Here is a 25,804-nt window from a genome sequence, read left to right on the forward strand (position 1 = left end):
AACCAAACTACGTCTAACATAGAGAGGTGGTGAAAGATACGAACCAAACTACGTCTCACATAGAGAGGTGGTGAAAGATACGAACTAAACTATGTCTCACATAGAGAGGTGGTTAAAGATGTAGTCCTCACTACATTTCATGTAGAAAGGGAGTGAGAAGTGCAATCCTAACTATGTCTCACGTAGGGAGGATTAAAGATGCAGGCCAAACTACGTCTCACTTAAAGAGAGTGTGAGAAAGAGGATTAAAGATGCAGGCCAAATGATGTCTCACGCAAAGAGGAAAGGTACAAGCCATGCTACGTCTCACGTAGAGAGAGATGAAAAAGGGGCAAACCAAACTACGTCACACATAAAGAGGGATGAAAAGGTACAAACCAAACTCCATCTCACGTAGAGAGGAAAGGGTAGAAAAACATGCAATCCTAACTACGTCTCATGTAGAGAAGAAAGGAGGAAATAGATGCAATCTTAACTACGCCTCACGTAGAGAGGAAAGGGTGACCAAGCTTTAATGTATGCAACAAGCCGAATCACACTGGGTGATAAGGATAGACACAATAAGATGAATAGGCACGACACATATGGATGCAACATAATGTGATATAATTGTTGTAATTAATGCGAAATACAATGCGATGCATGGTCCATGCAACATAACAACATAAGAGAAAAGCGATGGTTTTAAAAACACCTCATAAGAGAAGTGGCAATGAACAACCTTGTTCTGCCAGGGATCTTTCTCATCTTTTCCTATTTTCCAAAATTCAACCCTCAACTTACAATCAAAAGTTCTCACATGCTGAAATTTTCTTGAGCTTGAGGTCGAGGCAGATTCACACTTTGGGGATATGGTGAGACATAGAACGGCGCATCCAGAATGGAATTTTAGAATTTTTTGTAACTGAAACAAACCCAAGTTCTTCAATTCTCCACTTTTTTAGGATGAATATAAGGTCCTTCATGCATAGAATAGGCGAGATCTCTGCAAAATTGGTTAAAACCCACTTAGTAGACACGGCCGGCCAAATTGGAGTTAGCTGGCCAATCGTTTGTACAACCGACTGATCGATCTGTTTCAGGGGTAGAATAGGGTTTTTATACCCATGGCTCATTTAAACACAGTTTAAGCCCTAGTTTCTCACACCTTCACATCTGAAAACTCTTTCTCTCTTTCTCTAGGGTCTCTCTCGCTCCAAATTTTCACTCTACTCATTTTTACCCAACGATTCATGCCAACTTTTTGGAGGAAACCCTGTCGGCCCTCTACATTTTTAGCCAATCAGATTTTGATTTGGTCAAGTTTTTATTTCTTGTTTTTTATTTCTTGTTTTCACTGGTTTTCTTGGTATTTGGGCACTTACCCTCGAGTTTTTCACTTTTTTCCTCACTTTCTCTTTCATAGGGTTTTAGGTTTTTGGGTTTTCCGTATATTTCCCTCATTTTTCTTATTTTTCTCTCACCACCCACTATATTCTTCATGGTTGACGATATCCCACATGATGGTCCCCTTCCCGATATGCTGGTTCCTCTGCCTGCCGCGGGTATGGAAGAGCCAATGATTGAGGAGGCTGATAGGACGACAGAGGACACTGCCGCTAACATTGCTACGGAGGATATCTTCTTTCTTGAGCCTGAGCCTGAGCTTGAGCTACCAACACTGAGGGTGAGGCCTTTTGATCCAACCACCTGCTATCCGCGTACACATGTGATGGCTTCAAACGGCATGTTACGGTTTGAGGATTTTACCTGGGGCATGCTTGAGGATTTGCTTTTGCAGGAGCGCACCTCGTACCTTTCCTATTACGCTTCTAAGGTAAGAACTTTAGCTTCTTTATATACATTTTGCTTGCTTTGGCATTCATTAAAAACTTTCATTTGTCATGCATGTAACAAATTCTTCTTTCAGCATAGGGTGATGCTCTTGCTTGGAGAGGCTATGGGATAGTGACAGCGAAGGACTGGTACCAGGAGCTCCCTGCTTGAGTCTGAGAGTTAGTTGATGTGGCAGGCTTCGGCTTATTCTACTCCAGGCTCTCACGATTGCAGGTGAGTTGGCCTTTTCTCGACGCCCTAGTGGAAAGGTGGTGGGACACCACCAACTCCTTCCACTTCTTCATTACTAGGGAGATGACGATGACCCCTTATGACTTCTCCATGATCACGGGGCTACGAGTGGGGGGTGATCCGATCCCTTTTGATCTTGACATGGGCTACTGACGGACTGCTTGGGTCCATCTTCTTGGTGTGCACCCTCTCTTAGATAGGCTATCCATGGTGCATTACAACTGGTTCTATGACCACTTCCATGGGAGCCATCCGGAGACTCAGGAGTAGATTGAGCAGTACACCTGGGGTTTCCTGATCTACCTTCTCGTCACCACCTTATTTGCGAACAGGTGGAACACCGTAGTTCTGTAACTTCTAAGTGCCTTGGTGGTCTTGCCGCGGGTGCATTTCTATGATTGGGGTGGCACTGGCCTCGCCACCCTCTATGGATATATGAACTTTGATTGCCGCAAGAAGGGAAACATGGTCGGTGGCTACTAGAGAGCCTGGAAGGTACATCTTGCATTTCCTTTTCAATTTCTACTTGTAATTGATGCTTTCTGCTTGTAATTTATGCTTTTTGCTTTGCATTTTCTACCTTTATTTATGTTTATAATCTGTTGACTCACAAACTGTTCTCTTTTTGCAGCTCTGGGTCTATGCTTACTTCATTGCCCTTATTCTGGTGTCGAGAGATGAGGTGGAGACATTCGTGCCTCACTCGAGGCGATATGGCGGCAGGTGCTATCCCCAGTGCCACAATGTCACCACTTTTACCTACTATCACTGATTCTTTGATACAGTGGTGACAGGTGAGGTAATCTGAAACCCATACACATTCCATTCCATTCCATTTATATTGCTTCCATTCCATAATCTGACAACTAATACAACTAACAATAACTGACAACTGGAAATTCTCTGTTTGTAGGTTACGTGGCAGTTGTGGGTGGTCGTGGCAGCCGTGGGTGGGATACCTTAGGTTGCAGATCTTGCTGGAGGGTCCTTTCTACCGGACCTGGTATCTGGAGAAGAGGTTCGTGCGCCAGACCCTGGGTATACTAGATCCCATTGTTCTTACTTCCCCTCCACCCTCTATAAGGATCGTCGATAGTCATCATGTTGAGGCTATTATACAGTTCATGGCGGGTTGGGAACTACACCGATTTCATCCAGACCCACCTCATACCAACTTTGGCCAGAGCTCGCACAGTAGGCGCTGCAGATGCTTTCGCTGCTAGAAGTGCTGCTCGTGCGGCTAAGCCTCATGTTGGAGGGGCTCCTCTCCCCGTTCATATAGCGAGTCTGCTTGTGATCCAAACTACGATCACATATTGGCGATTGAGTGGGATCGCTTACCAGATTCTGATTGACCATTTGAAAGAGTAGCACGAGTACGTCAGCGACCCCGACGTGCAGCAGGTATGCACTTTGTCTTGTAGTTTGTATTTCATATTCCCTTTTTTATATACTGATGTTCAAACTCATTTGCAGGTGCCAATCGATTACATGGACGGGTCCTTCAGTTGGTTGGCTCCTTAATCCATATGGTACGGAGGAAGGAGGCTTTAGTCACCTACCATTGCCATTAGGTAACTCGCTTGGTTTCCTTTGAATATTTGTGTATTGCTTTTGCACCAAACTATACTGATGCTCTGTTTCTTGCAAGCTCCTTTCAGCCTCCACCTATACCAGCGGCACCTGTGGTACCCCCTCTAACTGTGGAGAGGGGAGACAGACGAGCTCCAGCGCATGGCAGGGTTAAGGGCAGAGGTAGAGGTAGAGGCAGAGATGCCCGGAGAAAGAGTCAGAGTCAGAGCGAAGATAGCGAGTCCCGAGTGTAGGGGCCTTCTTTGTCTGTTGAGAGGACTTTTACCGGCGAGGACACTGAGACCAGAGACACCGAGGAGGTCATGAGTGAGCACTCTAAGTCTAACGATGGAGACGATGATTCTAGCTTGGAGTCACTGTCTTCCAGTGGGAGCGGTGCTGATGGTGACAGTGATCCTGAGTCTCATCCTCTAAAGAAGACGAAGAGGGCTTCCCAACGCACTTGACCTGACAGATGCTGATTTTTTTGCATTGCTTTTACTATTTTCTTTTGCTTTGGTAGTTCAAAACTTTGTATAGCTTCAGATAGGTCTTTTACTCTTTGTTGTTGAAAACTTGTATTTTTTTCTTTTGTAAATACTATGATCGAGATCGAACTCTACAGTTTTATAAAAGAAGGAACTTTTGCTTTGTACAACATCACGAGAATGGCACAACACTTGCATAAAAAATGATTGTGTTTCTGAATTTGAAATTGAGAATGATCACAATTGAATGAGTTTTCAACCGGATATTGAGCCTATAACTGACCAAAATGCAAAATACAACTCAATAAAGAAAAGACAAAGTAAAAACAACCTAAACACATCTATTTACACTTTCTAGAAACAAAAGACTCCAAAGAAGATGCAAAAACAAAGAGGGCAAACATAACACTACTGCCAAACTGTTTGGTCGGCATACTTGGCCGACCAGCCAATGAAATGTACGGTCGGTTGGATAAGTGGTTGGCCGGCCAAGACTTCCGGCTGTACAGCTAGCAACAATTGCCAACAACTCATACAGCCTTATCTTCTATAAAGGTCTTCTCTTGTTTTTTTTTTTTTTTTGACAGAACATCATGTTTTTTTGCTGTTTTCTTTGAAAATGGAGATTTTCCATGTGGAGAAGCTCAAAGATTAGATGGTACGGAAAATGTGAATTTCAACGGTTTGGCATAAATGCTTTTCTTACTTTGAGCCGCACTCTATTTTTTTTTTCCTGTTCCTCTATGCCCCTGCCCGCTGTTGGGATTCGATTACTTATGTGTTTCGCTTTAGATCGCAAGAGATGTGTCCTACTCTCAAAGAGTTTCAAGCACTAATGGAGTCCTGGCGCGACGAAGAAATTATGCCTCAAACCCTATTTGGTCATGCACGGGCTCTTCAATAAATGTGTGGCCTTTCTTTCAAGGAGGCTAAATCTTTGGCTCATGATGGAGAGTTAGACATTCGTGGCCTGATTCGCTGTTTCTCCGACATCGAGAATAGGCATGATCTTCTTTGGCGAGGTTACTGCCAACATGCTTTCTGCATATGCTTGCTCGCCCATTACCTTCTTGCCCCTCAATGCCTCAAGGAGGGCCGAAGCTGTATAAGCCTAGCACTAGCCAAAACCATAATGGGTTTGGATGCTTTCCATCGGTGAGAGACTTCTCGATTTACAAGGAGTCTACTACTTTTGCGGGTATTGTTTCCCATCCTCTCCCATTTATGATTTCTTACATCACTTTGGCATTTACTCTATATTTTCTCTCAAAGCCCTTTTCTTACTTTTTCTCTGAACGCATATCTCTCTATTCTTTAATCTTTCTTATTTTTTTATCCCTCCCCAGGTGTGGTTGATCACTACAAGAAAACTGACTTTTTACGGCACCACATCAACAGCATACAATAAATGTACGTCGTGGTTTCTCACTTTTACGACTTGCTTTTTTTACACGTCGTAAATACTTTTCCAACCACGACGTGTCTATTGCATAGGCTGTGAATGGTAATAACGATGATTTTTTTATGCCTTGCAATGCACGTCGTAAATAATAAAACTTTTTACGACGTACATATGGCGTGCCGTTAATACATTAATTATACATGACGCACATACGCCAGCCGTGAAAAGTGAATACTTTTCACAGCGTACACAATGCCCACCATTAAAAGTATTGCACTTTTTACGACGCACACATCGCTTGCCGTTAAAAGTATTGCCTTTTTACGACGCACAGTATATGCGTGAATTGTATGATTAAAAAAAAAAAAAGTGCCAAAATAAAATTTGGAGTGCCAATCAAAAAATATATATATATATATTATTTTTTTTTTTTTCTCAAAATAACTATTTTGCCTTCCTCTATGGAACCTTTCAATCTCTCTCTGTGTGATGATGATGAAGGCCGAATCAATTGCTAGGGTTACCAAGGATCATTTCATCTCTTCTCTTCAGTTGTGTATCTGAAATCAAAGGTATCTATCGTAGTCTCATGCTTCTCTTCTCTTCTTGGTTGTGTATCTGAAATCCCTAATTCATTCTCACTCCCAGCCCAGTCCTGCCCTAGTCACTTTCACTTCTCTCTCTCTTTTAGCAGCCGCAACACCATGTGCAGTACCCCATACGACGACGTGGTGGCGCCGGCCTGTTTCAATCACAACAATGGCGTCTTTCACCCCTGACATCCTCTCCAAACTTCTCCAAAATCTCAGCAACACTGTCGCCAGAGGGTATTGAGAAGAAAGTAGCTGTGAAAGGAGAGATTGAGGGTTCAAAGAGTCTTCGATCTTTGGAGCCATTGATTAGCCCCCAATCACATTGTGGGTCAAATACAAAACCTGATTTGGCGATTTTTGAGAAGGTCTCTATTAAAAAAAGAAGATTTTATGGATGGGTTTGATGAGTTTAAGATCGTAGAGAGATGGGTTAGAGAGAGAACGTTCTTTTTCATTGCAGAAGTAGCAATCTTCGAGAGTCACAACAACAATGGCCACAATGGCTGCTCTTTAGAGCTCCTTCACTTCTTTTTCTCTCTCCTCAAATTCCTTCTTAGGCCAACGCATCTTGTCCCCCTCTCTGGTAGTTGCTCTGCTCTCTCAAATTTTGTTTCTTTTTAGCTTTTAAACCCATATTCTCATGGAACTTGAATTACCTATATTAATTTAATTTCAATTTTTTGGTGATTTTCATTCATATTATGATTTTTTGTTGATAATATCACATGGGTTTCTCACAATTTGGAGTAATTGTTCTTTACCTAGTCATATATCAATTATTAACCCTCAAGTACTTTTGGCTTCAGTGTTTAATTTGAACTTTTTGTTGTTAAAAATGGGTTTATTGTACACAAACTGATATGAGACAATTGAATTTGGTTTGCCATTCTCTCTCTCAATCTGGGTTTATTCCTAGTTGCATTAGATAGTAACACTTGCTCTGTAAGACTATTATACTGTCTTTATACTTGTATTGTTTTGATAGACTTGTTCGCTTTTATTATCTTTAACTGAGTTCTAATTGCTTGCATTCAGAAATGTGGAATCATTAGACTGTTAAGCCACTGTAACCACTGTTTTGTAGTTACCCTCACAAATGCACTTACTTTGGAAATATAGGTCTCATGATCCTTGCATGGACCCAAATGTTTTTATTTTTTATTTTTTTTATTTTCTATTTGAAATATCAGGAACTCAAAATTGAGGTATTTTAGATTCTCAACCCTTTATTTTTGTCTTCTTAGTAACATTGAAGCACTGACTTTTCGAGACTGTTCATATGTTTTGAATAATAGTTGCAATTAAATTTGTTCTTGGGTTGCAGGAGTGGGCATACTTTCTTAACAAAAGGTCTAAAGTGAATATTTCATAGAGTGTCAAATCCCCGAATTCTGCCCCTTTGTCCCTTGTAATAGCGCAAGGTAAATTTAAACTTTTCAATCACGAAATTATGGCAAGACAAATAGTTCTTTGTTATGGATGCAATTGTACATGCTACTTTTCAAGTCTATAAACTCTTTTTTGATAATGTCAGGGATTAAAAGAAATGTAGTTTTTGGAGACCCTTTTTGATTTTGTTTTGAAATGGTTTACTAACATTCACATTGGAATCATCTTGATCAGCATGTAGATGTTATCTGATACATATTGAATTGTTATGGTCTAATGAGTCGTGTTTAATCGTATCAGAGAGTGACATCAATGAGTATGAGGGAGTTCATCTTTTTTATTCATATGTAAGCATATATTTAGGTTTCCAGAAAGTTTGACTTTTATGTATAGGAATATTTTAATCCAACTACTTCAAAATCTTGTATCTTCTCCCACTAGGAATTCTAAACCTGTTACTTATCTCATGTCCACTGCTACGCACTGTGTTCTAGCCATACCAGCTTTAATATAGAAAATATTCCAAAATAATCTGTCAATTACAAGAACTATGAACCCTCTTAAGGTATAAGTTTATCGATATACACATGTAAACATTTCAAGCCTCAACGCATACAAGAATGTTTTTAGTTTCTTCACACTTATTTATGGTAATTCTGCAGGTAGAGAAAGCCTTGTTGAGTGGATAGAGGACCCATCGTATCCTAATACAACTTTGTCTTGGAACATTATTCATGGTAATAAGGGGGGTAACGTTATTGTTATATATTGTATGATTAAAAAAATTTGTGGTGGATTAGGTTATTAATCTTTATGTCTTTTCCTAGACAGGAAATGGTATCATCCAACAGGAAATTTTGTGGTCTAAATTGTATTATATTGCTGTGGGAAATTTGAACTCTGAGGAGGTGGAGGTAATTGTGGAAGTATTTAAAGTCCTCTGTGTTTAGTAGGGAAAAATAAATAAATAAATAAATAAATAAATAAATAAATAAATAAGTGATTTTCTAAGCTTGTGCAATTGTTTCAAATGATACCAGAATTATGGAGTCCTCAGGATGGATGCTTGTAGTAGTTGTTGCTCAAAATTCAGCTGGACAGTATCTTCCTAGAATTGATTGAGATTACATCGAATGAATTTCCTATTTGTAGTCCACAATCTATGCACCTTTAGAATTAAGATGGCCATTGAGAATTTTATTCTCTATGGTCTTTAGTGCTTCTAATAGAATCCTTTGTGTCAGAATAGGTGAAACATCGGTAAGAATCCTTTTCATTTGCAAAACCTTGATTGTTTTCATTCGTCTCCAAGGATTTGGTTACATAAATCATCTATCTTCTCTATTTGGTTTTGAGCTTTCAAAAATAGTTTTTGAGTTTATTTATTTATTTATTTTATAGTTATTTTATTTAATATTTTCATAAAATATCTTACATTTTAGATGATTTATAACTGCAAGAAACAGTAGTATTACGAGCTTTTGTGCAAGAGAATTATTAAAAATGCAGTCAAATTATTATCAATGGGGGAAATAATATAGGTAGTATAAACATGCTGGTGTCTTCTCTTTGACTTATTTTTCTTAATTCTGCATTGACTAGGTTCAACTGAACTTCACAATAAAGGGTTTTCTGTATAATCTAACCCAGGCATGTTACAAGTGCTCTTTGAGTCATCATCTATGTAGTTTGAAGCTTTTTCTTCTAAGGGCAAATGCTGTTATGTTAACTTCTCTGGCCACAGAATAGGTAAAGAATGTCGTGATGTCAATTTGTTTTTTTAACTTAACAATTTGTTTTTTAAAGAGATGCCCTTGAAATTTGTTTGTATATGCATTTTCTACTATATTTATCAGCGAGGTTAGAATTTCAAGATGCCTTAATTGTGAATTATATTAGCATTTGCACTGTTTTACCGAAATGTGTTTGGAGACAATGTATAAAATAAGTTATTAACTGGAAGAATCTATGATAATCATTACTAATGATTTTGTTTGCCTTAGTCACTGTTGGGGCATGAATCGACGTCTAGAGTCCATTTTAGTTCTTCTCTGTATTCTCTTACTCAGAAAAAAAAAAAATAATCTTCTCTATATTTAGCCATATGTCTCAAAGAGTTAAAGACCAATTGTAAATAGTATAAATGGATTAGTTGCAGATTTGATTCATGGAGATTTCGATTTTTCATTTATGAATTTAAACTCGTCGTGCTTCTCTTAGGGTGTATCATATAAAGAATGGTTTGGAATCCTTACAGCTTCATCCTTGGTTGCTCATTTCTTACTTTCATTTTAATTACTAGATTCTTGGTAAGTAACAACCATAATTGGCAATTTCATTTTTGTTGTTTTCTTTTTTATTTATTCATTTATTTTTTTACATAAAAATAAAAATAACCAAGATCAAACATAGGTGGTGGTCTATACAATTTCTTTGTCTGCCACAATTCTAGTGTATACTTACTTTGTGATTCTGTGATTTGGGTAAAAGGTAAAGAGAAAACAAGAAAATATCCATTTTATTGATTTTCTAAATGAATCAACATTATACAGAGAAGATAGTATATATACAAGAGTGATCTACTTTACCTAACCATAACTGCACCTAACCATAACTGTCTAACTAAACTATAGTTAAACTCTAACAAACTAACTACCTAGCCTTGATAATGCACATGTGACTATTGGAGCTATTGCTCTAAAGCTGCTGAGTTGTTGTGACTGCTGCTCTGCTTTGGAGCTGCTGGAGCTGTTGTGATTGCTGCTATGCTGGAGCTGTTGTGCTGTGGCTGTGGTTGTGGCTGTGCTACTATGGAGCTGCTGGAGCTCCAGCTGCTACTCTGCTGGAGCTGCTGTGCTGTGGCTATGGCTGTGCAGTGGATGAGCTGCTCTCTTCATCAAAAGGGACAAGAAACTCTTTTGGTTGCCGGTCATTGCACCATTGATGCCTATGATTTTGTCTATTATTATCGTTTTCCTGACAAGAGCTGATAAATATGGAGTTAAAATAGTGAAACACATCAAAGGAGGGCTGAATCCAATCTTAATTCATCAGTTACAATTCAACAACCCACATGCCTCAGAAGTGGCTAAAATTGGACTGATTGTTGCAGTTGTCGCTCTCACGGTGCATTCCTCATCACTATTTATTCCCTTCTATTTATTCTTCAACATTATTCATGAACATTTTGAATTTCTTGTGAAAAGTGTCTTGACACGTGTGCCAACTTCAGGAAGCCATTGTGGTTGGTCGATCTTTTGCATCCATAAAAGGTTACCATCTTGATGGAAACAAGGAAATGTTGGCCATGGGCTTCATGAACATTGTAGGATCTTTAACTTCATGCTATGTTGCCACTGGTAAGCCTTTTGTTTTTTTTTTTTTTTTGTTTCTGTTTTGTTTCTTCTCTTTCTTGTTTGTATTGCCTAAATCACTAAATCAAATTGCATTCCACTACCAAGATAAATAATTATTACAAGAATTTATTCAAAAGAGAAGCTTGCAAATTAAGCTTATTACTTTATTTGGTCACTTAGCTTAGTTTGTTCATATTTTTAGCTGTCACTAATTAAACATATGCCCACCATACAGAGAATATATAAAGAAAAGGAAGGTCATTGAGATGTAGTATAGCTAATGTATACATTTTATAGAGTTTTTTTTTTTCTTCTATATTATATATATATATATATATATTTGAAAATATGTGATATGCAGTTTCTGGTTATAGTTTATAAGATACAAAGATTTTAAATAAGCTGAAAAAATTGAATTATTGAGCAATAGGGGAAGGGTGCTTCTAGTTTTTATTTTATGTTATCAGTTTTTGGCTTGAAATACACCAAATAGCCACATTATTATTTTACCAACTGCTATAGTAGCTTGTAGCAGCATCAAAAGTTTTTTTGTAAGAATTTTTTTTTATTCATTTTAATTCATAGGTAGTCTGTAGTTTCATTTTGTAAACCCATATTGCACTTGGACCCAAAATAGTTTTCTGTGAGGGAAAGGTAGAAAAAATTGATTTATGATTTTTCTACTTAATTTCATTGGTTTGGTCCCAAAATTGTTTCCTGTGAGGGAAATGATAGGGAAAATTGTTTTCTGTGAGGGAAAACAAAATTGTTTTTTTACTTCCCTGTATGATCCAAAGGCTTAGTTATGGAATTCTTGGGTGCTTCAGTTTATTACACGAGTTTATGTATCTTTCCCTCTTTACTGTTATTTTTTTTTATTTTTTATAAAAAAAGTAAAAAAAAAAATTAGTTTTCACTTTCATGACACACCCATCCAATGATCTCTAATATATAAAAAAAGAATATCAGTTGGTGTTACCCTATTTTGACATTGTGTTGATTTTAGTTTATTCCAAAAATATTAGATTAGGTATATATATTATTAAAAAAAAATTTATTTATGTTAAGTTGCTACTAAGTACTAAGGTAAAATTATATCACATTGTCCCAAAAAGTGCCTAAAGCTACTAAAATTTACCTAAATTTTTTTTATAATGGATCGAGAGTTTCTTTTAAAACTTGCAAATAATATGGACTCTAATTTGACTTGGACTCTTTATTTTGGAACTTACAATGGTAATGGATGAAACCTATACAAACCTAAACCTCATACATAGGGATCCTTTAACATAATTATGCAAGTCCCAAGTAGGTGTTGCAGTGAAGTAGATTAATTCCACCTCTTCCTCTTTTTAAATTTGATTTTTCTCTTGAGTTTCTTATGGCCTGGATTTAGTAGCAAACTATTGAGATCTTGAATTTTTGCTAATTTTTCATTATTACATTGCTTTTATGGGGCCATTGAATTATCTTACTAATTTTGGAAATGTTTTGTTGATACTTTAAAATTTCTTGATCATTTCTTAATACCTTAAGAAATATTTTTGTCCCTGAATCGTTAGTTTTTGTACTTATATGAAGTTTCCTTTGTCATGCAGACAAGAAATGTAACAGGGTTAGTTGCTCTAGCTATTGTCGCGGGTTTAGGTGTCTTAACACATACATTGGGCACCCTCGTCCCTATGATAGGAGCAAGTAGATTTGCTACAGCTGCAGCTGCAGTTGTAACTACTGTAGAAACTGTTGTCGGTAGTTTTAGATAATCTCTTAATAATTGTCGATATGTTTAGAAAGTTAGATATGCACAGTTTTGGATGGTTTAAACTTTTTGTACAGTTTAGAACTTAAGAATTTAGTTTTTGAATGTTTGAAATGTATAGAAAATTGTTGAATGTTTATAATTTATGGATATAGCTTCTTTTTGATGTTTCAAACAATATTTTGGTGGTTGATTGATGTTTTGTGATGCTTGTTTGTAATATTTGCTAGATTATACAAAATTGGTCAAACAGAACCTGCTGAATTTAAAATAATAAAAAAACAGTATATTCTACGGTAGGCATAATAAGTTGTTGTATTACATATTTTACGGCGCACAATCAGTGTCGTTATTTGTCTCACCAATTAACGACGTGGAAAAATAGACGTAGAAAAAATAACAACGTCGCACAAAATCTGCCGTTAAATAGTTTTTAACGGCGTACCCTAGCATGTTATCAAAAAAGTAACGACGACGCACAAAATCTGTCGTTAAATAGTTTTTAATGGCGTACGAAGTATGTCATTGAAAGTGAATGACTTTCCATGACTGGTCATAATATGACGCGCATTGCATGTCGTAGAAGGGTTTTTACGGCCAGCATTGTGCGCTGTAAAAACTTTTTTTTGTTGTAGTGGATGGATAAGCTAAAAGCCGTGGACCCTTGCCTTGAGTATTCATCCAGATCCTATTTCTTTCGGATGCAGCTAGTGAACTTCCCCACAGAGGGGTTGTGGTGCGAATTGATGTGCAGCAGATCTGCGACTGACATCGCTAGGTAGTGCCCCTAGCTTAATTTTTCCGAGATGAGCTACAACATGTCCCACCAGTGAGGTATATAGTTGATTGGCCCCACACACAGTGTGTTCTACTTCTTATTCGGTTCAGACGCTAGTTTGGGCATGATCAGACTCGTCCAGATAAGGGGGTGGAATATCTAGCTTTATTTCTAATTCATCCTTCGTACCTGGCTCGATACCTTGCTGCTTGGAGGATAAGAGAGCTTTTGGCCCCTACTACTAGCTTTAATTGTGCCCTTCCTGGTAAGTGTTTGGCTTGGCTTGAGGATAAGACATAGGTCGGGCCATCCTTGGCGGCAGAGACTTCTGCGAGTGCGGGCAAGAGATAGAGGACCACTACTTGACTTATCTATGCCCCTAGTTTATTACTTTGACTTTCCTTTTCAAGTGTTAGGATGTAAAAGCAACTTTAATTTAACCTGAGAGTTTGAGGGTGTACTTGTGTTGAAAACGTATAATTATAGGTGTGAGTACTGAAAAGTTTCTTTTTTGGTCCAAATAATGGCCTGTATTGTAAAAAGTGAAATTTTGAGAAAATCAACTTAATTAAAAATTTTCAAAACAACTTTCGCAAACGGTCAATACCTAACACACATGGAATCTATCCTCAAGAAATATAGCTCAGAATAAAAAAGATCATAATTGCCCACAACTGCATTTACCTTCACTATCGTTCTGCCCCTTGCTTTGTCTTGCAACTGGCCGTTCTGCCAAATGGTAGTAACGTAACCAAGCCAATAGATGATGAGATGGACCAATCAAACAAATACAGTCGAGTTGAAAATGATTATGGCCGAACTTCAGGATGAAGTTGCCTTCGTATCCCAAAGATGAGAATCAGGCCTTACGTAGTTCAGTTAAGGTTCACTCAAGCATTAACTCTTTCCTTTTGTGCTCAAAATTTTGCCAAAGCCACCCTTTCGGGTTTTCAACCTTGTGAGCTCTATTTTTCTTTATTTCCAAATTTTTATACTATAACTTTTGCCTAGGTCGCCCTTACGGGTTTTCATCCTAGCAAGCCTCTTAAGGATAGTATTTCTTTAACTTTTCCATGTTGATCGGTTGTGAGAACTCCAAGCCATCCAAATCCATGAGGATGATTGATCCTCCTGACCAGATAGATTTGATGATGTAAGGACCAGTCCAATTGGGTCTAAACTTGCCCCTAGGGTCATGGATGAGAGTTCAGTTATCTTTGAGCACTATATCTCTTTCTTTGAGGTTTCTGGATTTGACTTTCTTGTTGAAGGTGGCGATTCTGTGCTGATATCCTTGGATATGATACAACACCTTTAACCTCTTCTCGTCAAACAACATCAACTCTTCAAATTTGTTTTGCTGCCAATCCGCCTCTACTTCGACCTCGATTGGCCAAATAGTTTCCATCCCATATACTAAAGAGTAGAGAGTTGCCCCTATAGATGTTTGAATTGACGTTCTATAACCCCAGAGTGCAAAAGGCAGTTTATTTGGCCAGTTCTTGTAGGTCTCCACCATCTTTCATAGGATGTTCTTGACATTCTTGTTAGTGGCTTCAATGGCTCCTTTGGTTTGTGGTCTATATGTTGATGAATTGTGAAAAGCCATGTTGTATTTCTCAAGCAAATCCACTACCTCATTCTTAAAGTGTGAGTTGTTGTCTGATACGATCTCATTTGGCACCCCTTACCTGCAGACGATATTGTTCCTCATGAACTTGGCCATATGCGATGCTTTCAACACTAAATACGACTACGCCTCCACCCACTAAGTAAAATACTCAATCACCACCAAAATGAACTCATGTCCATTCGAATCCTTTGGTGAGATTGCTCCAATGACATCAATTTCCCAGACTGAGAAAGGCCATGGTGAAGTCATGTTGTAGACCTTTGACGGTGGGATATTCATGTGATTAGCATGGATTTGACATTTGTGGCATTGCCGAACAAAGTTGATACAATCCTCCTCTATGGTTGACCAATAATATCCCTGCTTGAGGATCTTCCTGGCCAGCATCACACCTTTTATGTGTGCTCCACACTCTCTTCCGTGGATGGCCTCCATGAGACGTTTTGATTCTTCCTCTTTGACACAGAGCTTGTGCATTCCCAGATGACCTCTCTTGTACAACTTACGTCCGCATATGATAAACTGACCGACCAAATGCCTTATTCCCAATTTATCCTTGGCATTTGCCCCTTGTGGGTACATATCATTTTCTAGGAAGTTCCAAATGTCATGATACCAGGGGTTCTTGTCTTGAACTTCGTCTATTGTCTCGTAAGCAGGCACCTATTTCTATTCGATGATAATCAGACACATCTTAACCCCTAGCGGTATGTCTACCATGGAGGATAGAGTTGCCAGCGCATCAGCAAACCGGTTGTTCTCTCTTAACAAGTGTGTAAATGACACATTGTCAAACCTTGGAACCAGAATGTCCAAGGTTTGGTGATAAACTTTCATTTTCTCTTCTTTGACCTTCCAATCTCCATTGGCTTGAGAAACAACCAGATTTGAGTCTCCGATGACGTCCAACCTTATTATCCCTAGTTCTAGGGCAGCTTCCAATCCAACAATACATGTCTCATACTTTGCTTCATTGTTAGATGCTTTGAACCAGAGTTTGAAAGCTAGGTGTATATGGGAATCATCGGGTGCTATAAGCAACACGCCTATCCCATAACCATATTGATTAGCCGCTCTGTCAAAGTACATTGTCCACGTCTCTTTCTTTACCTGCACAATCTCCTCATCTGGGAATAGGTACTCTACTATTTCATCTCCTTCCACTGGGTGGTCTACCAAAAATTTCGCTACTGCTTTGCCTTTAACGGACTTACGAGTGACGTACTTAAGGTCAAACTTGGAGAGAAGAAGCAACCAATGAGCTAGCCTACCCGTAAGCGCTAGTTTCTCAAAGAGATATTTGATGGGATCTAATCTTGAAACCAAAATTATGGAATAAGCCAACAAGTAGTGTCTCAACTTCCCAGTGGCCTAAACCAAAGCTAAGAAAGCCTTCTCCAAAGGAGTGTAGCGGGTCTCGTAGTCCAATATCTTCTTGTTCAGGTAGAAAATGGCCTTTTCCACCTTAGCTTTTGATTCTTGTGCTAGCATGCACCCCATGGTTGACTCTATCACTGATAGGTACATGATCAGTGGCTTCCATGGCTCTGGTGGTGACAATACAGGCGGGTTCTTAAGGTACTGCTTAATTTGTTTGAAGGCAAACTTACATCGATCGTCCCATCAGAACTTATTCCCCCTTTTTAAGAGACCAAACAGTGGTTCACAAGTCAAGGTTAATTTGGAGATAAACCATCTTATGAATTGCACTTTCCCTAGAAAGCCACGCACCTCCTTTTCAGTCCTTAGTGATGGCATTTCTAAGATGGCTTTGATCTTGGATGGATCTACTTCAATTCCCTTCTGTGTAATTAGAAAACCAACATCTTCTCCACAATCACTCTAAAAATGCATTTTTGTGGGTTCAACCTCAGTCTGTACTCCCTGATCCATTCAAAGAATTTTTATAGCGCGATGTAATGGCCTTCTCGTTCTTTGGATTTTACAATCATATCTTTCACATACACCTCGACTTCCTTATGGATCATGTCGTGCAGGATTGTGGTTGTAGCTCGCTGATATGTAGCCCCAACGTTATTCAGCCTGAATGGCATAACCCTGTTGCAGTAGGTACCCCATGGTGTGGTGAACGCAGTCTTCTCTCTGTCTTCAGGCCCCATCAAGATCTGGTTATACCCCAAAAATCCATCCATGAATAATAACAACGCATGGCTGGCGGTGAAGTCTACCAACTCATCGATGTGCAACAATGGAAAGTCTTTCTTAGGACTAGCCTTATTTAGATCCCTAAAGTTAATGCAAACTCTGATTCTACCATCCTTCTTTAGAACTGGAACGATATTGGCCAACCAATTCAAATATTTAGATACTATCAAGAATCTGACGTTAATCTGCTTGGTGACTTCCTTTTTAATCTTCAATGCTTAATCTGGACAAATTCTGCAGAGCTTTTGCTTCACTGGTCAGGCCTTGGGGTCAAGAGCGATCTGGTGCTGCACAATCTCACGATCGATTCTAGGCATGTCTTCATAGGACCACGCAAAAACATCTTTGAAATCTTTTAATAAAGTGATTAAACGTTCGCGTTCCTCCGAAGACAACGTGGACCCGATTTGGACTAAGCGTGGATCATTCTCAATACCCATGTTAATTGTAATGATCTCACCTATGCAAGGCTTAGTATGCCTCTCATTTTCTTGGTCAATCAAAATTTTCAAAGCCCGAGGAATTTCTTTCCCTTCGTTTAAGTCAAAATTTTGAAAATCAATATCAGCGCAAGAAACTAAAGGCACAGAGAAGTAAGTGAAGTCTATTGCATTCCCATTAATAAAGTCTGGGTCCTCTGTTACAGTTGACTTAAAATAAAATTTAAAAGTAGACCTTGACAGGATTTTGGCATCTGGGTTACCACCCCCGGAAGTGCCAGACTCAGACTCCTCAAATAGACTCGAATCTGACTCCAACTTAACTAACTTGGCAGAATCAGACTCAGACTTATCATCCGCTTCAGAACTGGAAATAAAGCTCTTCTCTAATTGCCAAGTGAGGCCTAGTGCTTTCGACGAATCCAAAATGCAACTGATGGAGTCCATAACCATTTCCTCTTCGATCACAGAAATAGTAAAGGTATCCCCAAAGTCCTCCGTACTAGTCTCAGGATCTGTCAAGAGATTGTCTCATGCTACCCCTACTCTAGCCTCACTGTTGTTTGAATCGTCGCCATCTTTACTCTGGCCAGCTTCGATACTTGAATCAGCCCCCTCATCATCACTGTCTTGAAGTTCGTGGTCAAAGAGGATTTCGAAACCCGGGAAATGCTTTGTCGTTGAGGAATCCACCCAAGGCTCAGGAAAGCTGCAGAAGGGGAAATCCTCTCCTTCTATGACAAAGAGCTCACTCAACGTTCCCTAGATTGGCCTGTGAACTAGCTCATAATGTTTCCCAGCTCTCTTAGCCTTGGCCCTTTCTTTCCTCTCTTCTCCTTTCCTGCTCCAGCCTTCTTTGGTGGGCACATAGGCCAAACCAAAGGCATGTGGATTGTGTGGCACCTCAGCTAGCATCACAACACCTTTTTTTCCACTTCTTCAAAGCCCCATCCCAGGAATGTGCCGCAATTTGTTCATGCAATAAATGGACTGAGCACTAACATACATGCTTTCATCCTCAGCTAGGATCGTCTGTACCACTTGGGCTTCTACCAGAGTGAAACTTGAAAGAAACACATCCTCATCACCGTGATTGATTTCCAACAAAGGCATAGTAGCCTCTGGAGGTGGATGCATAGATGAGTTCCCAAAAACAGTAGCCACCCCTTCCTCATGAGGGTATTTCAACATTTGATGGAGGGTGGAGGGCACAACCTTCATGTAATGAGCTAGGGCCTCCCTAGAAGCAGGTTCAAGGTAGCTGGCACATCAAGCACATGGAAAATCTCATGCTCGGAAGGGCCACTTGGATTTGTACTTTCACCGTCCCCATAACTTCTCTGCTCGTACTGTTATACGCTAGGATCACTTGGTTCGTGGGGAGGAAATCGGCCAGCTTCAGGTCTATTGCATAGGCAGTGCAAGACGGACAGACATTGATAATAGAGTCGGTGTCCACTAGAACCACTAGAATCCATTTTCCTCTACACTCAACAGATATATATAGTTGTTTGTTGTGCGTTGATCCTTCTGGTGGCAACTCTTTATCAGAAAAGGTGAGCACAGGCTTGGTGCTACCTAGGAAGATCAGGTAGACGAGTTGCTCTGGTGTAGTATCAATGGACAACTTAGATTTATCCATCGTTGACAAAACTGCCTGTCGGTGTACTCGTAAAGCCATAAGGAGGCCCCAAATGGAAATGCCAGCTTGGATCTTGTTCAGTTATTTTAGAACCAGCTCCTCCTCCAGCTTCTTTTCCTTTTCCTTCTCAATCTCTCTGGTCTTTCCTGAGGGTTCTATTTGGTCTAAGTGTGGAGACTTGAAATGCCATCCACTCCTGGTTAGGTGATCTATCTCTTCGGCATACCAAGTCTCATTAGGGATGTGATCTCTCTAGTCTTCGTCTGTGTGAGCAAGATGCAAATCGTTGTCTTCGCACTATTCACCTTCATCTTTAATTGCTAACAAACAGTTATCTGGCTCCACTTGAATCACTCCTACAGGGCAATGATCCCCCTCAAGGCGACAAGGTGTTGCGGCCTTCATGTTACCTTTGATCATCTCCTCATTCAAACAGCTCCAGCATAGCTTTCCGTTTAGCATCTACGATTTCATCAACACCCAATTCTTGGGTTTGTTTTTATGTATTACTACTCTTAGGCAATTTTCCTTTCTGTTCAACTTCCCTAGCTACCGCCGCTGCCACGATTTTCTTTCCCTTAGACTTCACTCTAGTTTTCTCTTCCTTGTTAGATTCATCACTTAACCATCCTCGATTATCAACCGACAGGCTCAGATCAAACCAACCGATCTACACATTGCCCTAGTCTTGTTCTTTGAAGAATTGGAGGTTATCCAAATCCTTCTCAAGATCTATAAGATCATCCAGCCCTTGGCTTGGGTCGTCTTCTTTGACCACATTAACATCAACTGAGCTCGGCAGTACTACCATAGGCTTAGGTTGAACATTAGGAACAATGTATCGACTCATCTCGTATTTTCCCTCAGATAATTCCCCAAGAATTTCTAGCGACAGACCGGTACTTCCTTGCAAGGTCAAAGCCTCCTCTTCTTTAGGTGTTGTCATCACGGCTTTATGGGGTTCAGATTGTGGGTTGGATGTGTTTACCATGCACAAGTCTATGCAATCAGAGATGAACAACACCGGCTTTGGTAGATGAGAGGGGGTGATATAGACGCTCGAGTCATAGGACGGGGTTAGTGTATGGATGTAATTGGTGCGTGGTAGGGGTGGTACTTGGTTATGATTGGGTAGTGGGTTGGTTATGGTGTTTGGCTTTTGGGATGGAGCTATAACTTTGTTGTCGATGAGACTTAATTCTCATGACGTAGGCGGTAACACTTATCGGTTTCGTGGCCATGTTGTTGATGGAAGACATAGTACTTGGTGGAATCGTGCCTAGGTAGGAGAGGGTCTGGAAGTGGTTGAGGGTCTAGGGGTTTCAAGTGCCCTTTTTTTATTAACCCCTGCATGGCTCGAGATAGAGTCATGGGCAATTGATTGACTGTTCTCTGGTTTTGGGTAGGATTGGAAGTTTGTGGGTTCATATTGGCAAATAGGCCGGCAGGTTTGGTAATGGTGATAACACTCACCTTTGAAGGTCTCACAACTATGCTACCCTTGACAACATTGGAACTGCAAATAAAAGACCTCTTGGCCTGCTCCTTGTCATCTACAATGATACCCTGCTTTATCATGTCTTCAATCTAAACTCCCATGTCATGATGTTCCTTGAACATGAATAAGGGGAGAACGATCATCTTCTGCAGTAGCTTGGCGTGAAGATTCCAAACAACAATTCAGATTTGGTCCTTTTTAGAGGGTCAGGTGGTCATCATCGATGCTTTAGCCCTCCACCTAGTTACATACTCTGAGAAACCCTCATTTGGCTCCTAACGTGTTGCTTTAAGATCACAAGTTGTGACCTCAATTTGGGTGTTGTAGGAGTATTGAGCAATGAAAGATTTGGCTAATTCCTCCTAGCTCAGTTTCATAGTCCTCCAATTTAGCATACCAGATAAAAGCTATACCTGACATGGTTTGGCCAAAGAGCGACAACTTCTGAAGTTTGGTCAAACCCATTAGCCGCAAGATATAAGAAAATAGACATAGATATACTGTTGGATTGCCAGCGCCATCAAAGCAATCAATATACAACATTTTGAACCACTCCAGCAAAGTAACTGCAGATTCAGTATACCCATCCTCCATATTTGGAATGGAGTTAACCCACCGTGCCTTCTTGAACAGTTTTTCCAGTTTGTTGACTTTGAGCAAGGTAGGGTCAACCTTTAATTCAGAATGTGCCTTAGTCTGGGAAACTGGAGCTCTACACATCTGTACTGGAATTGGGTCCGCCTGGATAGGAAAAGTAAGAACCCTCTTAGCTGGTGGATCCTGAGTTGTAGTAGCATTAGCAGTGGTACTGTGTATAGGAGTAGCCACGTTAGGTATATGTGAAGCACAGGCCACAACCGGCTGCTGTTGTTATTGTTCCAACCTATTTATGACCTTGACTTGACGGGCCATGTCGTGCTAGAGCGAGCCGACTAATTGCTGCAAACGAATCATTAATTCCTCCACGTTTGATGATAGATACTAAGCCATTCTAGATGTAGGTGACTGTGCTTACGGTGAGAATAGGTGAGCTAAGAGGTGATTGCTGAAATAACTGAACTGGTGAACCCCGCTTGACCTTTCCTCGCCTTGTAATTGGTGACAGTGAGGCAAACCATGGCTGTCCCTGAACAAGATCTCCAACCTTACAAAGTCTTCCGACATGGGTCTAGAGCACTTGGGGGATATCAGAACTTTCTGAAGCTATGGTTTTTAGACTACCTAGCAAAAGAAGTAAGGAAAAAGCAACAAATAGAAATCGAACAGCACCTCAGCCAAGATTCATCAGAACAGATGTGATCATAGCTGTAAGACGGTACTCCTCACTGAATTCTGCCTCACAAATTGATACCAACTATACCATTGATATGAAGCACCCCTGTATAATTTCACTGTAGAGCACATACTAAGTAAAGACAACCAAAACACCCCTATGAGGGGGTAGGGTTACCCTGTCCTAGCTTTGGTATGATCTAGGGTTTCACTACTTCAAGCGAGTAGTTTCACAAAATCCTGCATACGGGTGAGCATTTTGTCCTATGTTGGAACAGTCACTAGAGCTTTACTATATGCACTAGACCAATTGGTCAAACGAGGTACCTCAATAAGGTTACCTAATATACCTCTCCCATCTAACAACGAAAAGTGAAAGGAGGTTCAAGCGGTACAACGATAACCCAAATCCAAGGGTTGTGTTCCCAACGTGACATTGCCTATGTCTGACTAGCCTTTTGGTAAGCTTTTGGCAAGCCTCCGATAAGTCGTCTAGGATATCAGATGGTAAACACAGTGACTTAAAGCACCATGCAAATGCAATGCAATGAACGTATATCTATAAATAAAATGTCACATCATGAAGTCCAAGTCAAGTTCTCCAAATATCCCCAACAGAGTCGTTAGAAACTGTAGCCTGTTTTTCGTGCTCCTTGGAGGGGTTTGGTTTCCTTGGGTAAGATAGCCCTATAGTTCGGACTTCCGTAGTTCCGAAACTGGTTTCACAAGTGCAATGTGAAACAGAAAAAGAAAGAAAGAATGAGAGTTCAAGTTCTTCAAATTTTAGAAAATCCATTTATCATCAGAGATACCAAAAATGGACTTCATTGCCAGATTTCAGAGTCGCCATCTAAATATTTTGGAAAAAATTAAGAAACCCGTGACTTGTGCCAAAGGCCACTTGTCCATCATAATCAAAGTGTCTGGGCTCGGGAACTTAGGTATGAGAGGAGAAGGTCATGAATTGACAACTCCACTCACTCGATCAAAGATCGGCCTCTACTAATCATGATGTGATTTTTAAGGATAGTATATGTTCATATTCTAATTATTATACTAATTTACTGTGTGAGGCACACAAGTATAGACTACGTCACCCACTTTAGAATGCTTTGATTTCATGTTTGTTTCAAAAGAGGTTTGAATATGTGCTACTTGAAAAAGTGAGCTCACATGTACACTAATCAAAGTAATTCCAACTTGAGCAAAATAGCCTTCATCCATAGGCATTCAAAGAGCTATTTCAAATAATCAGGTAGCCTCATGGTAGTATGCCTATCATGGCAACACAAACACACATGCAATATGCTAAAACAAAAATGCTTACCTAGTACTCTGAGGCAAGCCAAAGAAAAGAATATAGTTAGAAAAATGCATCATTCTAATATGTAAGGTGACTAATGCAACACATGCGAAAACGCATCTATGAAGTTCAGTTTATTTAACATGTCATATGGGTCAACTCAAAACATGCGTTAAAGCACATATTCCAGTAATAAGAAATGACAATGATATTAAAATGATGAACCGAACTCAATGTATGCAAAAATGGATACAAATCATAGCAATGTTATGGAACGAAAAATATGATGCTACCACAGTAAGCATATAAATAAAAGAGAGAAAGAAATGAGAGTTGGAAGACATACAAATATTACAACTTTTCCCTCGCTTGATTTGAATTCTACTATGGGTTGACTCATTTATGTTTAATTTTTGCTTAATATTGCTCAATTTTGCTCATCTTTCAATTTTCCTGCACTTTTTCCATGTGTGTCACATAAAATGTTTAGTCGTGAGGAGGTTGTTTGGCCATGGAGCTCCGTCGATACCTTTCTAGATTCAAATCATACTGCTCAAAGTTGGATTCTCTCTTTTTTTTCTATGTTTATATTGCCTTTAGAGGTTGTTCTCATCACTATGGGCATTTTTCTTCCATTTTCGATTTACTTTGGCTGAAAACCTCATATTTCCCCTTTATCTTGAATTATTCTTCCCTTCCTATGGTGGCTTTGCCATTGATTTACCTACTCTTTCTCTCATTTTTTTAGATATGTTCTTGATTTGCTCATGGTTGATGAGGATGTGCCCTATCTACTTCCCATTTTTTAGGGAGATTTATTCTTGTAACCTTCTTTTAATGGATGAGAAAGTCGGACTAGAACTTGTGGTCGCGGCTTTATCACACTGGACGAACTCATGGTGTTTCCAAAACCTAGATGAGGCTAGGGAGGAGATCGTAGTAAAAGACTTGACCGAGATCAGAACAACGACCAAGGTGGAGTTTTGGACATAGAAGATGTAGCTAGGGCTCCTGTTGATTTCTTTAACAAGGTTATGTTCTTGTCCAATTCTTCAGTTCATGTTTCCATCTTTGCTCAATTCCTTGCATTATTCTGATGTTGATATTCTTTTTGTAGGTTTCGATGAGCTCCCTCATTCCTCATGCTCCAATATCTTCTATAACCATCATCAACAAAGATGATAGGAATGATGGTAATCTGGTTATTGTTGTCTCAGGTTGCATATTTCCATCACTCTCCGCTAATGCCCCGAGCTCTTCTGCTACATGGCATAGGAGGAGAAGGGGAGCCTAAGGGTTTACTTTAGACCATTTTTCTTTTAGTTAGGAGTTCCCTATTTTTGAAAGTGTTGGTAAGATAGCACCAGCTTCTTTGTTTGGGGAATACTTGATCATGGGTTCAAATTAGGGGTGCTTATGGTTCGGTTGCCGCCAGGGAACCTCCAATCCACCATCGATTCGCCGGATTGGCGGATAGATGCGAATCAGTTTGGTAGCTTAAACTTCTACAAATTTTGAACATAATACCACAACTTATTAACAATTTTTTTTGGATAACAATCCAACGCAACATAACCAAAAGATTATCAAGTAAATTGTCAAATACCAATAATAAATACATATAAGAAAACCATGCATTATCAAAACTATTTCATTACTTTTTTTTATTCAAAAACTATTTAGTTTGATTTTTTTTTAAATGAGAAAATTAAACTTTATATTTTCCACACAAAATACAAAATACAAAATATCAACACTTGCCATTTGATAAAAGGATTTCCAAATTGAAAACACAACAAAATATCCAAACATTTTTTCAATTGAAAACACAAACAGAATATCTAAACAAATTAAAAATACAAAGTCTTACAAATTACTAGGAGTGTTAGCGGTTTGGCGTTTCGGTTACCGCTAAAGGAACCTCAAATCCGCCGTTCGTCCAAAACTAGGCGGATTGGAAAAAATCAATCCATAACTGTCTGCTTGTCATCACCTATCCGTCCAAAATGTGGGGGATTGGTTCAATTCGGTTCGGTCGGTTTAGGCGGATCGAAATATCTGCTAAGCACCTCTAGTTCAAATCTCTGTTTAATGAAATGAGAATTCCTTTTTGAAAATGCCTGCACAGTGAATTTGGCATAGCACTTGAATAATTTTATTTGACCCAAAATGAAGATGGTTGAGCATTCATAGAATCTTTAATTAGATGACACGACAATCTTAAAAATACAACTTGATAATAACAACATACAATTGAAACAAATAAAATGAAGAAAAGTGACTCAAGAGACAAACAAATTGTAACCGCCTAAAAGAATTGGCCAAGGGGAAACGATCCGGCTGAGATATCCTCCACTAAAGTATTCTGGCATGTCAAGATAACATCTGGCCATTGAGAAGAGGTCTGACCATCCCCCCTAGCATGTCCTATTTGTTCTCTTGTGCC

At 39.4% G+C, this 25,804-nt stretch overlaps 1 protein-coding gene across 50 annotated transcripts; it reads left to right on the top strand.

Annotated features, from left to right (window-relative positions):
* The first annotated feature begins 5,954 nt into the window (after positions 1-5,954).
* LOC114272871 (low affinity sulfate transporter 3) lies at positions 5,955-25,528 on the top strand. 50 transcript variants are annotated; one of them, XM_082882758.1, is made up of 9 exons: positions 5,955-6,101; positions 6,221-6,705; positions 7,447-7,543; positions 8,174-8,248; positions 8,339-8,425; positions 9,114-10,637; positions 10,744-10,870; positions 24,107-24,389; positions 24,476-24,901. In XM_082882758.1, exons 6-8 carry the CDS (start codon positions 10,455-10,457, stop codon positions 24,349-24,351), a joined length of 555 nt encoding a protein of 184 aa, XP_082738884.1. In that variant the 5' UTR covers positions 5,955-6,101; positions 6,221-6,705; positions 7,447-7,543; positions 8,174-8,248; positions 8,339-8,425; positions 9,114-10,454; the 3' UTR covers positions 24,352-24,389; positions 24,476-24,901. The 50 variants fall into 50 exon arrangements, with proteins under 50 accessions (XP_082738884.1, XP_082738877.1, XP_082738889.1 ...); XM_082882751.1 differs by having other exon boundaries at positions 8,343-8,425; XM_082882732.1 differs by having other exon boundaries at positions 5,964-6,101; positions 6,178-6,705; positions 8,343-8,425.
* The last annotated feature ends 276 nt before the right edge of the window (positions 25,529-25,804 follow it).

Source organism: Camellia sinensis, chromosome 1 (assembly GCF_055761805.1).
Source record: "Camellia sinensis isolate YWXY chromosome 1, ASM5576180v1, whole genome shotgun sequence".
In the NCBI taxonomy this organism is placed as follows: Eukaryota; Viridiplantae; Streptophyta; class Magnoliopsida; order Ericales; family Theaceae; genus Camellia; species Camellia sinensis.